The sequence below is a fragment of the Vanessa atalanta genome, chromosome 3, assembly GCF_905147765.1.
Source record: "Vanessa atalanta chromosome 3, ilVanAtal1.2, whole genome shotgun sequence".
Lineage (NCBI taxonomy): Eukaryota > Metazoa > Arthropoda > Insecta > Lepidoptera > Nymphalidae > Vanessa > Vanessa atalanta.
This window is the reverse complement of record NC_061873.1, coordinates 963620-980554: the sequence shown is the minus strand read 5'-3', so window position 1 is coordinate 980554 and position 16935 is coordinate 963620. Positions and strand designations below refer to the sequence as shown.

Genomic DNA, 16935 nt, shown 5'->3' with positions numbered 1-16935 from the left:
ACTGTTTAGTCTTTATTAAAAAAAAAAACATTTAAAATTTATCTTCTTAGTGGTATTTGTGTAATCTCGTCTGGGTAGCAATATGAGGTATTGGTGAGTTCCGGTTTGAACGATTAGTAAACCAGTGTAAGTTTAGGTGCAAGGGCCTGCATCTCAGTTTCCAAAGTTAGTGGCGCTTTATCGATTGAAGTTTTGTTTACAGTGTCAATGTCTAAGACCACTTATCATCGGGTGGCTGTCTATTGGATCTATTTGCCCGTCCGACAAGATATGTTATAAAAAAAAGTTGAATTAAAATATTCATAAGAAACTTTTTCTGGTAGTATGCATTGGTCCATGTTAGGTATAGGAAGAAACTCATATTTTTTTTATCAACCCATTTCATTACATACTATAAAGGTCAGCATGGGTTACAATGTCATTTAAATTTAACTTCAAGACAATCAGACGATTGATACATGAAATACATAGACACGAAAAGCAGTATTAAATATGTTTATTATTAACCAAATATGAATAAAAGATTACTAGGCGGTAGGGTTTTGCGCAAGCCCGTTTGCGTAGATGTCACCCACTCGTCAGGTATTCTGCCGACAAACAGCAATAATCAGTATTGTTGTGTTCCGTTTTGAACGGTGAGTGAGCCAATGTAACTACAGGCGCAAGGGACATTACATCTTAGTACCAAAGGTTAGTGGCGCATTCGCGATGAAAGAAATGGTTAATATTTCTGACAACGCCATTGTCTATGGGCGATGATAACGACTTAACATCAGATGGCCCTTTACTGATCAGCCAACCTATTACATATAAAAATGTTTTTTTTTTTTTTTGCACTACAGTTGCACACTATATTACAATTTAAATTCTACATAAATGTAATTTCAGAAATGATGATAACTATATGTGTTTTTGTGTTTTTGTTGGAAATATATTACTATATTATTATATTAGGTATATAACAATTAGTAAAATGTAGTAAAATTGTCTATGTCAAAACTCATTGTCTTTAATGTATACTCTTTGACAGCAAGCTTTAAGGGTCTGATAGAGTATGCCGGTTAGATCTTCGCCAAGCCATGAGCGGAGCACTGCACGAGAGGGGCCGTGGATGCGTTAGATCGACACGATCCCGCAGCCTCTCCGATCCGTGTCAAGGACGGAACCCGGTTTCACAACACCATTAGGGCTGGGTACCTTTCTGAAGGTTTCTACTACGTGAAAAAAAAAACCAGTATAAAATTAAATAAGTAATTATACAAGATAATAATCGAATAGTGATAACAAAACACGGAATAAATAATGCAGCACATTAAAACTGTCTTGAGTTACATTATAAGCCACTAGAGGTTCCTTCGACAACTTTTCAGGATAAAGCCTCTTCGTTTGAGGTGTGAGTCTATTCTAGCACGCTGCTCGAATGCCGATTGTTGGCTCCACATGTGGCAGATTTTTATACGATACAAGCAGATTCTAACGATTCATTCATTCGTTCACCGCCGAGTACGAGATAAATTACCAACACAAATTAAGCACATGGTTATTTAGTCGACTTAAACCCGCAATCTTTTGTTAATATCTTGTGTACGAACCACTGGACCACCTCGACTCTGTACTGTGTATTAAGATCATTATTATTAATCTGTCTTCGAGTTTAGTAGTTTATCGTGTTGAAATCATGTCACAAGCTCTCGAACTAATACTGTACGTGTTTCGATAAACCATGAATATTGGCTACCATGAGTAAGGAGCGACGATATCGAACTCCTATTGATTTCTCGACAAATAACATAAATTAGGCCCTGGATTAGTTAATATCTCTTTAATTAAAATAGTGGAAAAAAGTGACTACTGAGTTTTTTTTTTGTTTACCGGTTCTTCTCGGTAGAATCTACTAACGAACCGGAGCATTTTATTCTACACAGTAACACGACGATCAAAAATACTTCCATAGGCCAACTTGAATAGAGAATATTTTGATTTTGAATTGATTTGATAATAATTATATACTAGGAACTTTGATTTAATTTACTAAAAACTCATTAAAACCTTTTATGTAATATAAAAGCCTTATATAAAGATTCACACGGTCGGGTTTGTGTTATATTTATAGCAGAGGGCGCATTCGAATTCAGTGTTACAAGTTCCGGTATGAATGGCGTGTGAGTTGTGAGATGTGTGACTCATCTCGCGAAAGTCGCTATCAGATTCATGATTTCATTACGGGCATTTGCATAAACATTCAATAATTAGAAATATTTCTTTACTCATGCGAGTGCGAAGTGAGACGCAATCCAGAATACGTTCCTAAATTATATTATGTTGTATATTTTTATGGTATACATAGTCGGCAATTAGACCATCTGATTTAAAAATCCGAAGTGACTTCAGCTACCTTCGATAGGCCACTACAGAACATTACTGCTTATCAAAGTATGCGTCTATTAAGTTTCATAAATGGTTCATTGTTGGAACTATGAAGATGTTTCACTTTCGGAAATTTATGTGAGTTCATGATTTTGATTTCATATATCTTGACATAACAACCCTATAACGACATATTTATCCGCCCTGAGATTTATCCAGAAGACTACTAGACATATTCTCAAAACGAACAGGACAGGCACTAGACCAAAGATAAAATTTTTATTCAATATAGAAGCATTACACTGTATGAATGTCAGCGTACTCTTATTAATTACCAAAAATCAACTGCCGGCTCGGACAGAAACAGCTCAAACAAAAGTCCGTGGGATTTATCTTCTTTTTTGGTAGATATATTATTTTACTGCGTTATGAAAAAATTACGTAAAAAACGAAGAAGTTCCATTTATCGTAATGAATTATTTTTTTTAAATATAAATATTGGATAACATCACATACATTACTCTGATCCCAATGTAAGTAGCTAAAGCACTTGTGCTATGGAAATCAGGAGTAACGACGGTACCACAAACACCCAGACCCAAGACAACGTAGAAAACTAATGAACTTTTTCTACATCCACTCGGCCGGGAATCGAACCCGGGAGCTCGGAGTGGCGTACCCATGAAAACCGGTGTACACACTACTCGACCACGGAGGTTGTCAATGAATTATTTATATAACATATTTTATTATTAATACGTAGACTATTACTATTTTATTGTTATTAATTATTTGCATGCAATTAAAAACTATATTTAATTACGCCAAGGAAGTAGAGCTTCTCACGCGCATATATAATTAAGTCCACGCATTAAAATTTTTTTTAAACAATTTTATTTACAATTTGCATTTGAAGCGGCCATCGTTTAATTCCTAAGGTACAATTATTACCTAAAAAGTCATTACTTTTATAATATCTGTTACCAAAGGAACGTCACTTAATCTTTTTTGAAAAAGATTAGAAAAAAAAAAATTAAATTATCATCGAGGTAAAAACGCATCAGAGATTGGATAAGAAAGAATAAACTCAATAGTAATATACGCCTCACAATGCGATTTTGTCATGAATATGGACAAAGATCCAGTTTTATGAATGACGTGAGTCATCCCGAATTACGTCATCTTCACAGAAATATTATGCTGAACGTTGCATGTGTGGCTTTAAAGCTTTTTAATCGCCTTCGTCTCTCAAATACTACAATATAAATATGCGTTCTTGGATAACAGTAAGCAACGCCAGTTTATTGTTGATTTTTTACTACGTTTAAGTCTCGTGAATCTCTTAAAACTATATATCCGTATTAACTACCGCGAGGGCATGACTTGTAGTTTTTAATTTGTCAATCAAGTGTAATGCTTCTATATTGAATAAAGGAACGGAATAGGACGTATTTTTTTTGAAAATTTCAACATATAAAAAAATTAATCGTCATAAGCTGGCTGGTAGTTGGCCAATGTTTTGCATTTGATACCCATAAAGTTTAGGAGTATTTTGTGGTCGTTGTAAAATCTATACTAATATTACAAATGTGAAAGTAACTCTGTCGGTCTCTTGCTCTTTAACACCAAAACCACTGTACAGAATTTGACGAAATTTGGTATGAAGTGGACTTGAACTCTAAGGAAGGACATAGGCTACTTTTTTGACACATGACAACTAACGCCTAAAACGCAAGCGAAGCAGCGGGCGACCACTTGTGTTATATAAAACTACCGTGATTATGAACTGTCGAAAAATTTCAGTAAAATTGTAACCAACATAACCTTTTGTGTTGGGCCGACATATAGGCTGCTTATAAAGTCCCCTTAAAAATACTAGGTTAAAAAAATAATAAAAAAAACCTTTTTTGTTAATTAAATGCTTAAATTTTCGTCAGCTTACTAAGTTGGAAGGTATGTTATAACTTATAACATCAGTGACATATACGTCGAATATAACAAATGGCCGCCCATGTTTTAGTGATAATACTCTTTCGAAAAGATTAATTACACTGGTAACATTTTTATCGATACAGGCAGGGAACAAAGACACGATTTTTCTACGAACTTTAGTAGGAGATTTCGTGTGTCCATGGTTCGAACTGGGTAGGGCCCCAAAGATTTATACTTATTATATTAAAATTTTGTATAGTTCGAAATTTGTATTCCAAAAAGTAAATAAAAATCGACCCCTTCCCCCCTAACCCTACAAAATAGAAGGCATGAGATACGTTATAGGTATCTATCAAATTAAATATTTAAATTATTACGGATGATTTGAATGCTAGATTAGTCACATAATATTTTAGTTCCAGTTGCTAAAAAACTAAATTTTCAAAGGAAATCCTTCATTTCTCATAAAATGCTGAATGACAGCGGTCAACGTAGACATTTGTGTATAAATGTTGCTTCAGGCCGTGACGTCACAAGTAGGTCAACGACGTCTCCGGCGCGGCGGCCATCATCGATCCGTGATTCGCGCATGCGCAACCCTTACCATTCTATACTCAACCTTAATTCATAACCTATAGAGTAAAAAACCATTTAAACGCTCATTAACATTCCGTATACTGCAATTTGATTTGCAAGTGGACTGGGCAACTGTTTTGTTCTTTATTACAAGGGAATACGGATTACTTTCATGTGTACAATTGCAAATCAATTGGTTTTAGAAATGTTTGTAAATTTCGATTGATCCTTATCACGGTTTGATAGAATTGAAAATATTTTAATTCAATTTTTACCGACATCAAAAATAGATTATGTTTTCAGAAACTATATATATAGCTGTTTCTACTCATATACAATTATGTATATAATTAATTTGACGTAAAAAAAAAGTCCCGCTGAGTTTCTTTCGCCGGTTCTTCTCAGGTCAGGGTGTTTTCTTTTTCTGAACCGGTGGTAGGGTTTAACTTGACAATCAATAAGAAAGTGTAATACTTCTATATTGAATAAAGGAATTTGAGTTTTGAGTTTGAGTTTATAAATTCGAGCATAACTTTTTTTGCTTATGGACCGATTATAATTTCTTCTTTCTATGGTTTGTAGTTCCAAAGTTTCATGAAAATTGGACGTTAATCTAAAAGATACAACGGCTCAACGTTCAAGCTGTGTAACAAAACATCAATTAGCAATTTTTATTTGTTGCAATTGTAGAATTGTTAAACATATTACAATCCCAGCAGTTACCTTACAGTATAGACGTGTTGTACAGGACTGCCAAGGTCTACGCTTACATTAAGAATGTTTTTTCTTAATTTATCAGTCTTATAAAACAACAGAAGTGCACTAAGGAGTGATTTAAATCCTTTAAGTATTTTTCTTAAAAGGTTTTATGTGTACCATTAAACTTCGAAGACGGTGCCAAGCCCAAAGAATCTGCTATAAGTATATGTTTGGCATACAAAAGAACACTGCCTGCATTTATGCAAGACTTATTACTGCTAGTTTGCTATAATAAAGCTAAATTAATATGAAATTATTGTAACTATTACACGAACTTAGTATTATTTGTAGTAAAGTCAAAAACAAAAAATGAATAAAAATTACCAAAAGTATATTTTTGTGAAATAATCAGAGGTATTTTATTAGCAAAATACGTCTTAATTTTTCCGCGGTATCTGCGACGTTACCAGAAACATAACTAATTCACTATAGATAATAAAATTCCTGATCTTATCCTGATATATATATATATGATCTATATATGCTAATTGATTAATAATAAAAGATATAAATAATGAAACTATGCCATACATGCATTGCTGACGTAGTTGTAGCACAGTTATTCGATCTAAATTGTCACAGTTATTCAATCTAACATGGCTGAAAGAGGCGGAACGAGGCTGCCTATGCAAACTCATTGTTCTATACACTAATTTTGAAATGGAATAATGTAACAGAACCTGGGAGCAATAAAGTCTTTCTATTCTATTGAAACAGTAGGCATACCCGTATAAAACTCCAGCCTGACTTCTTATTTGATTGTCCAAAAGTTGTTTACAAATTCTTCTAAAATCAATTATGGTCAACACGGTCCATAGACCTTTGTAACCTTTTACGTTCACAGATAGCTTGAAAAGAAAAGCCAAATAATGTGTGCATCGTTAGCTCCCTGTCCTCCCCATATTCCGTCTGGGGAAGGCTAATTAAAATTCGAGTATCTTTTAGGCGAGCGCGTTTAGACTGCATCGATATTCAGTAGTTCTCATAATATAGTGGTGAAACGTAAGCCTATAATCACGAAAAAATCGAAGTATTACTTGATTGTAAACTATCCTTTAGCTTAGACATCTTTACTTTATTATTAAAGATTCAAAAGTGCTTGTAAAAGCCTACTTGAATAAGTTACAAAAACTACCTAGATACTACTAACTGGTATGTTAAAATAGAAAATAAATTACGTATATAAAAAGCATTTCTAATTTTTTTTTTGTGTAAATTATGAAAAACAGACAAATTATTAAAAAGACAATCTCGTTAGTCAGCCCCGAATTTATAAACACGGTCAATATTACAACGCCTTACTCGCCTTATTGCCAACACTGATGACAGGAGGGCTGGTTCATTTTTTGCCCAGAGGATCGGAATAGCGATTCAACAAGGAAATGCTGCAGCATTCGTTCCACCATTCCACGCGTTCATGATTTATACAGTAACTATTTTTGGTTCTTATTTGTATATACTTAAGGTCTTGATGTTCCTAATTAATATGTAAATAAATACATTTTAAAAAACAGCGCCATTTATAAATAATATCTATCTATATTAAAAATTAAACTGGTACGAATGAACGGATAGAAGTTAAAAAAAAACACCAAATGCAAATTCGAAGTAGCGTTCGATGACCATCGCTTTAACCAATTATGGCAACATTGGACATCTAATCGCAGGAAGGTAACAACCTATAGTCTTATTGTTTTTCGTGATCTTTCCACTCGAGTTTAATTTTTTTTGTTTGTTTAAATTTCATTACTTTCGCTTTCATTGGATTCCTTACATCTGTTTTTTCTTTTCATAATAAATACTCATTTGAGCGATTCTTTTTTTACAAGCTTTTATTGAACCTCAGTTGTTTATGTGTGTCAAATTTTGCTTAAAATTCTTTACAAGTGAATTTTAAACCAGTTCCATACACTTGGTAATAATATAATATAGTAAAATAAGAATCTGCCATGCACGGATCTCTTACAAGGTGGTTTTGACTTGCTTTCTATTTTACCTTAAGTATGAGGGTGCTATGTCATAATGACGGAAGAGTGTTCATAAAACTTATTATTATGATGTACCAAAATTGAAGTATAATTATTTTATAAGAGACTAACTGCACGTCCCGACTTCGTATAGGTGTAATAAGAATATTATTTACGAAGATTTAATTATATATAAGTTGATATAGTTGATATGATTTTCTATCATCTTAAGAAGATATCTGTGTCAAATAAATTTCTCACATAGTTGAAGCAGCGTCATCGAATTACCTCCACGCCCTTAACCGAAGAGGCCTTTACCCGGTATTGCGAGTTAGGACACTTAATTTGATCGAATTATGGTTTGTTTTAGACTGGAAACAAAAGCATATAAAAGCTCTTATACAAGCTCTCGGCCAATGATAACGCGTCAATTGCTGTCAAATTATGTTTATTTGGCTTTTTCCTGTTATGGTTGGAATAGCAGCAATAAAAAAAATTGTGCACCTTAGTTAATTTGAATTATATTTAAATATTTTTAATATTAATTTCCGTGTTTCGCATATGAAGAACTCTAGCGAAATTTGAGACACAAGTTCACTAAATAGTGCCTGTAAAGTCACTACAGAGAAATATCCAAATCTATAATTGTCATGCCAATGGGTGCTTTATGGTAAGGCAATGGTTCACAGTTCAAGAACTAACAAATGTTGTAAATACATCCTTCTTGAGCGTCTTACGTCAAGCGAAATTGATGTCCTGTGAACCCGCTGTAATATTTACGCTGTGATCGAGTGCAACAGTTGCGCGCGCAACCCATTCACCCGCTAGGAGGGTACGGGGAGCGGGGCAGCGAGCACAAGAACAGAGGGGACGTCAAAGCCGGCTCCGGCTCGAGTGACGTCGGGTGTGTTAGCGGCCGTCGCTTCTATCGCGCGGCCGATGCCCGCCCACGACGGCCGACCACGACGGAATACCACTGGTGGTCCAGAGTGGCCACCACCTCCCTCTGCCACCATGTCGTAACATGATGGGCTACAACAACCAAGGGCACGGATACAACAAATTGTTCACGCAGGTGCGTGCGCAGAGCGAGTGATCAGTGATGGCCGATATCGTTTTTGTTTTGTTGGTGACGCTTTAGTGCCTTTGTGCTGCAAAATGAGACGTCGTATATGGAAATTTCTGAAGAGCATCGGTCACTTCGGTAAAACGATACCCGGTTGCGTGTCTCTTGCTAATGACTGAATCGAGTACTGTTGGAATCCCTAGTACGAATGTAGATTGTCAGATATCAAGTCAATGCAAATATTAATTTAAAAAACAAAATGCATCGTAGTACAAAAACCTGAAATTTAATCACAACTCCTTTATATTCCTCGTAATATTTAGTGTATTAGTTCACAATGTACGTGTTCACAGCTTGTTTACTTCGTAAAGCCACTTCCGTATATTTTATTTGCTATTACAGTGAATGCTGTGCGAATAGTATCAATAATATTTATATCATAATTGTTATTGGCAGAACTCTATAAATCCGATTAATCTTTAAGTGCATTTAAAATCTCAATACAATAATTGTACATTTCAGAGATCTCAATCCGTTAAAAGCATTTCACTACTCCACTATTCCGTCAACGTAATTGATAAAAGTTTTGAATTTATATCATAACACTGCTAGTGTAAAAGTTCGTATGTAGAAATCGTGTAATAATTCAAAGGATAGATAAAATCTTATTATATCCTTATACTTAACTTATGAAACATTAAGTTCATAAATAAAAATAATAACAGATGATTTTTAGAGTTTTAAAATATGAATTTTAATTTTGACATACGACCTTTCAATCACAGCAGCGATAAATTCGCATCTAGAAATCCAAGCTACGCGCTCTACGAGTTTTATTTTTGTGGTATCTTGCATCTGTTTTTTATCTGTCGTTGTTTAACTACTGACACGTTAATGGAATCGTTTGAAAATGATTACGTTGGACCACAATTAGCTTAACGACATTCATGTTTATCATATTTGGACGTGTCGCTTTGGTCCTTGTTGCATGGCCGCTTGGAATTTTCGTTTATTATTGATCTGTGTCTTTAGTATGCTGAATTTAACTAACCCTTCTATGTACACCGCTGTCATTATCATCATCATTGAAAACGTGAAGAAGTGAGTTATCTGATGGTGAATGATCAGGTCAAATTTATCCACAAAAATGGTATATTGTGGCCAAACATTTAAGATGACATTATATTACACATTTCATCCATTGTGCCTATTTCGCTAAATTATTATTTATTTTAAATAATAGGAACAATAATAATTAAAGCGCTTGGCGATGGAATGTTAGTAAACGTCTCTGAATTAGACCCAGCCGCCAGTACGATCCTTACGTCAATCAACGACGTACATTGTTCTGTTGTGTTTCTGTAAAGAGAGGACTACTATTAGGATAGGAGGATACAAAGCCATTACTGAACAAATATCGGTAATGTCTGGTCTGCATATAAAGGCAATGGCTGGCAATCAAGACTTGCAACGACAATGAAATAAACCCGGGGGTCATGTATGTTCAAAATCCCCACATATTCATGTCTCGTGTAATCAAAGATATTAACAGATCGCCCCTGATTTAACTATGGATGCCAGCAGCCCTGAGAATGACATTGGTTAAACTGTTTACTAAACAATGTCCGCTCCTGTACCGTTTGTGTTACTAGTACATGACGTCATTCAATGAAAACACAGCTTTTAACCGCGTCTGTTGATTTATGGAGCGTGTTACGTAAACTATAAAATTAAAATTCTTATTATTTTTTGTATAGTTTTGAATTTATATTCAAAACTTTATAATTAATAATTCGGATAATTTGAACTTTAATTGTTCCAATTGAATATTATTTTATTTAAATCTTTTTTGATGTTGATTTGAATTTAGATATTGTTTTTAATATATAATGCTAACTTAAATTATTTTAATGTATGAAAAAATCATATAATACTTAAAGTCGATGGGAAGGCCATTCGAAACGATCGCAAAGATTCCGGCGTTATGATAGCTACTAAACTAAGCTAGCTACTTGTTATGTATGGGCGTTAAATCATTCTGCTCCTGTTGTAGCAAAAACGCCTTACGTTACGTCTTAAGACTAATATTTCCAAACAATTGAAACGAACATAGTTTTTAAATAAAATTGCATTGCTCATAGGTTAGTCTCATCGTTGAAGTTTGGTTTTCAAATATACTATATTGATTTTTATTATTGATGATTGAATATTAATAATTTATACAAAAAGTTATAGTTACAAAAAGAAGCTTATAGATACGAAGTTACTATATAAATATCGTTATATTAAATATTATGATAAGTATCTACTAAATATATTTACGCGTGGAGGTTGACTTTGACATTCATGATAATACTTAAATTTTAGAATGGCTTCTGATTTATCTTTTAATCACAATAAACACGTGATGCGTTCGCAGATTAGAGTTTATATAAATCCAATTTTATCGAATCAATACGGTTACCGGAGAAGCTGTATAAAGACAAATAATTAAATTTAAAAAAATTAGACTAGAATATTACGGTCGCCTTCGTTTTAGCTTTGATTTAAAAATATTTACATAATATATATTTAAAAAATTCAGGTCAAGTCACAATGAGGAAATTAAATATGTTACATAAACGTAAATTTAATTACCTAACAATTATTATTTACATAAAGAAGTAGCAACAGTTCTACCAGCATCATTGTACCGCAATTCTAATTCTCTGGGTGAAAAACGATCCAGACTTGTCACTAGTAGAGCCTATATGACTGGGAATTATATGTTTCACTTTTTTTTGTTTTATTACTCCAAGGTCCAAGAGAGTGTGAATTAATACGTTTAAAATACGCTTCATATATTTTAATATATGGTTCTAGCAGTATGTCAATATTGATTCCTCTGGATGTTGTCGTAGCGTCCTCAAACAAACTAACACATATAGCCTAATGAACTTATTGAACGGGCAAACACGCAATTAGTAGACTATCAAATAGTCACTGATTACGGTAATATAGCTTTACAATTTACTTGTAAAGCTACTAGGGGCGGATTGTTTGTCTGTCAAATTTATTTACTTGGTGATAGGGCTTTATGTAAGTCCATTTGGGTAGATATCATCAAATATTCTACCGCTACGCAGCAATACTTAGTATTGTTGCGTTCTGGTTTGGTTACTAAGTGATTCTGTGTATCTACAGGTACAAAGAACATAACATCTCGGTTCTCAAATTTGTAGGTGCATTGGCGATATAAGGAACGCATATAAACTATGACAACTTACCATCAGGTTGCCCATTTGCCTATCCGCCTATCTATGTGATAAAATAAAACAAATAACTTTTTGTCCAATTTATCCCAACACTTATAGTGTTATTTAAATAAGACATTTGTCTAAATTAATGTAGACTTTTGTAGATATTATTCCACATCAAATAAGCCTTTGATCATTTTCTACATCGTTAAAGAAAAGCCTTGCTAAGATGAGAGGGTTTACTGTTTGCATATAAATGTGCAAGACGAACCAAAAATACAAAAAAAAAACTATTTAATATATTTCCAGTATAACGTTACTTAACAAAATTGATTCCCGTATTTCACATTAACGACTAGTGAAATAATTCAAGAAGTGTATGATGGAGTTCGTTGGAAACATACTAAGATTCATTTATAATGAACATAATAAACAAAAAATGTGATAATGCCCTGGAAGCATCGTGCATATCAATCATATATCAACAGATAAAACGATTACCGGGGATTGTATAGGTCCATATATAATCTACTCCAACCACAAGAGGACAACATCTACATAAGCAGCATTTGACATTGATTTGACTTGACATCATTGGTCGAAAGCTTGAATAATATATAAGATTTATGATGGATTTTCGAAAGAAAAGAAAGAGAATAGTGCTGTATTATAAAAAAATACATTTAAATCACGAACTATTAATAGTGCACAATATAGCAGAGCAATAGCAAATCGCATGATATACGTAAATCTAAGGTTCGTTTATCCGTATACAAGCCAAATAATCACGTTATGTATGCAATGTACAATTTAAATCAATTATAGGACCATTTCCAATTACATATATATATAAATAATCAGATAAAATTCGCATTTTTCTAAAATACTTGTAAATATTTTATTTATTGATACTATAAGTACAATAAGGTTCCAAATTTGATCCTTTGGCTTTGCGTAGAGATGTTGGATCATGGGCGGTAGTAGTCACTTTCCTCATGGAAACCTAATAGGTGGGCCTCCTGCTCTTTTGCCACCTTTGACATAAAAAAAATTAAGTCAATTCAAAAGGCGATTCCAAAATAAGTCGTTGTTACGTTGGTTTTGCATAACAATAACAAATTCAGTCACCGGGAAATGTGTTCGCAAATGTTGCTAAAATTTTAAAGTCTTATTAGAACCGTCTCATCAATGAATATTTGAAACTGGCAATCTTCGGATTCCTCAATAACAGCTTCGGTTTTGATGTTTTTTCTTTAAGTTTCGTTTGTTTTGTATTATTTAATTATGTACATTTCAAAGATGTATTAGCTAAGTGGTATGCTGATCTTTAAATTAATAGTATCTCAACAACAGCCTGCCTCGTTGATCTAGTGGCTTGATATAAGGTTACATATCCTGAAGTTCTGGGTTAAAATTACAAGTCGACCAGATAAAAAGTTACTGGGTTTTTCCATTGAAAAATTCTCACTAATAGCTCGAAATCTATAAGTTGAAAACAACACACCTTAACTCTTTCCAGTCGTATCGGATTATGAGAATGCAGCTGTGTTTGCTATTTGCGTTGTTTGGTCTCCAATGAAATTGATCGCCATGACAAAAATCGACCGGACGACATCATTGTACAATGCCATCAAAAGTATAGAGATACCCAATCGAAGTCGGGTCAGATCACTAATGCTATACATAATAGCCTCCACATGTGCCAACCTTCAATCTAAAGCTCGTTTTATATGAGAAATTACAAACTACTATTACAAAACTAGGGTTGCCAGTTTAATGTTAATATATACTTCGAGATGTTATATCGAAATCAATTATTCTTATCTGTTATCGCAATATGTGTTAACGATAAAAGGAGAATTTTTATTAACCAGAACAAAGATGTATCAAGAGCCAAATTATAAGTAAAATCGAAAGAAGCCCATTACAATATTTATAATTGTCCAAGTGCTACGGAAAAGATAGGTTATGTGAATTTTGCAGATTTAATAATTTAAATGTATTTATGTAAATGATCCACAGAATACAAATAATTAATTTTTTTTTTTAATTTTGATGGTGTTTGATGAATGTGTTAATATATCTATATTTACAACTATTGTGACAACCCTATATAGTTGTACCAGAAGTTTGACCTGAATAGTAAGGCATCGTATAGCATGATGTGTGTTAGCCATTGAAGGCTTCCTTTGAGCTTCTTATTACGAAACCATGTTCAAATAATAGGGGCCCAAGTCTCTTCTATATATTAAATTATTCCGTGCAGCAAATATTGATGCGTATTTAAAAAAATATTCGTGCGCGGGTGTGTCTGGCCTCGGACTATACTCGTACTTACGTAAATGTGTATGTGCATTTGTAAAATTGAGCACATCTAATTATTTAACATCGGTCTGTCTTCTTATATCAAACTCGATTATAAGCGATTTGCATCGAACAGATTATCTTACTAGATACTTTGCAAAACCCCCCATCAATCGATGTTGTTTAATATTTTAGTGATGTAACGGCACGTGTTCGATTATTGTCTAATATTTAACTAGTATCAAATAGTAGAATAATATCGATATTACTTTTATACTGATGTAGTATTTATTTAAAATATGCTTCTACATACATATAGATAGAAATTAAAATTAAATTTTATTAAAATTAACAAAGTACATCTTAGAGATCGTGACCGCGTAGAATTGTGTCAAGAATGCTAGCAGCATTTCCCCGTTGAATCGCGATTCCGTTTGTTTGAGTGAAAAAAATGAGCCAGTTCTGACACTAGTGGAGATAATATTAGGTCACTGTACTTAAGCCATATTAAAATGTAAATGCCAAAATGATATCTACGTTTATTTCGTCATAATTCAAGCCGTGATGATCCAGGGCGTAGAACACGTGAATCTTTATCGTGTGCGGGTTCAAACTTAAGCAACCATCGCTCAGATTTCAAGTGCGTAACGCAATTTATGCTTTCGTCTTAAGCTCGGCGGTGAAGGAAACCATAGAAGAAAAGATAGAAGTCTCGGATGCCACATACGTATCCACAATCCTACACCAGAACCAAACCTCTTGCTGAAGAGGAAAAAGACTATTAGTTTTTTTTTTTTAAAGTTGCAATGCCCCAATTTAATTAAGGTATTTTTAATAATGCTATTTACCCAATTTATTGGCCCAAGGGTTCAGGATCGATCTTGCGTTTTTTTATATCTTTAGGCGGTCCTTAAACCACTGCGCTATTGATGCTTCACAACTAATTGCACTATTAGTAAAACAATATCTCCTTCAAATATTTGCCCCCGAAAGCAATAGCATCCTAGCTAACAATATATCAAAATCAAAATGTACTTTATTCGAGCTCCTGCAAGTTCTCTTTAAACGTCATTACGTGAATCGTTAACCACCGGTTTGGACATTATATTTTAGCAAAACCAATCGACACCCAAAAGAAAACCTATCTCTTCCGGCTATTCTTTTCCACGAATTAAATAAATAATAACCTCAGCAGGTTAATAACATTTGTGCATATTGTGATTATATGTGGTTAGTAGACACTCAAGACGCATTACAGCAAGCTCCAAGCCCAATATGACCCAGTCAGTGTACGTCACTGCTTGCTGCTTTTGCTTATTTTTTTTTTTTTACTTTGACAGGTCATTTCGTAATCCCCCACTGACTAAAACGATACTAAACATTGTACATCTTTTACCATACTAACAGCCTCATTGCAAAATAAAGTAACATATCCCTGGACGTCATCTTAGATAATAGATTTAAAAGCATCTAAATGCAAATCTCATGCGCCATAAATCAATTCCCACTTGAAATTTATATTTGTAGTCGATAAAATTAGATCATAAGAATTTATGACTAAATCATAGATTGAAAGCTTAGTGATGCGTCTCGATATTATCGATATATGTATTGCGTTTAAACACTATCGATAGTAATAGTAAAAGGTTGCAGGCCTGTCTCGTAAGTATACCCTTATAAAAAATATTATTAAAAATATTCAATACCAACGGTGCTACGCGTTAAAACCGCGTTTGAACGCTAATGCTCTAATAACCAACGCAGTCTGATTAAAAAATCTGTTGGTAACTAAGATCCCTTAACTTATTTTAGCTTTATAATATTTATGAAATATTTTATTTGTAAGTTGAATCAGTGTAGTTACACATCCAGGGGGGACTGACTATTATATATTACATCAGAGAATACTGGCAGGGTGACTATTCTATACTTCATCTACTCTTCTTACTTGGTGGTAGGGCTTCGTTCAAGCCCGTCTAAGTACCACCCACTCATCTAAATTTAACCATCAAGCAGGAATACTTTGTATTGTTATGCTCCAGTTTATTATTAAATAGACGAGCAAAACAAAAAATAGATTTTAAAGCCTTTATAATAAATGCACTAATAAAAAAAAAATACTTCATAACATAATAAGAACGCAGGACATGTAAGAAGAGCTTAAAAGCTTGAAGAAGAATGACGTCACGACTTCGATCCACCAGTACGGCCTCCTACAGTCGTTAAGATATCCAATATCTCCATTAATCTCGGTGTCCGCGTCTCGTGATTTAATAATCTATTTACACTGAATTTTTTAAATACGATTTCAAACGAATACTTTGTTTATCTGAACTTTTAAACTCACTCAACAGCACTTTTGAATCTTTATAAACATGAAATATTTTATGCGTAATCTAAATTTATATTCTACATAGTACCAGAAATAAACTACACCACTCAATACTCTGAAATGAAAAAAAGGCTTTATAAACTACATAACGGTTGAAGTTCAAACCTTCTTCGTACTTTGAATACTTATATATTATTTTAATTGCCTTTTCAATCTAAGAGTATCTTTTAATCTGTCTTTTTTCGTATATAAATAGTTGATAATAATAATTACTTGAAACTTAAAAGATAATTGCGCCATTTCTGTCCCACATTTCTTTTTAACAAAGGCAACCATTCTACAAACGTAATCAATTACATCCCACTAAGAAAGTCTCGCTTAGTTCTGTATAAAGAT

The 16935-nt window shown here is 33.5% G+C and overlaps 1 protein-coding gene across 16 annotated transcripts in view; it reads left to right on the top strand.

Annotated features, from left to right (window-relative positions):
- The window catches only part of LOC125077416 (voltage-dependent L-type calcium channel subunit beta-2), a 152096-nt gene that overhangs the window by 121014 nt on the left and 14147 nt on the right, over positions 1–16935 (top strand). For 2 of the 16 annotated variants that reach the window (XM_047689364.1, XM_047689361.1), the window contains exon 1: positions 8483–8676. The exons of 12 other annotated variants lie outside the window; for them this stretch is intronic. In XM_047689364.1, the coding sequence (XP_047545320.1) occupies positions 8626–8676 (51 nt within the window). In that variant the 5' untranslated portion in view covers positions 8483–8625. 2 more of the 16 variants (XM_047689359.1, XM_047689358.1) reach the window with 1 other exon arrangement.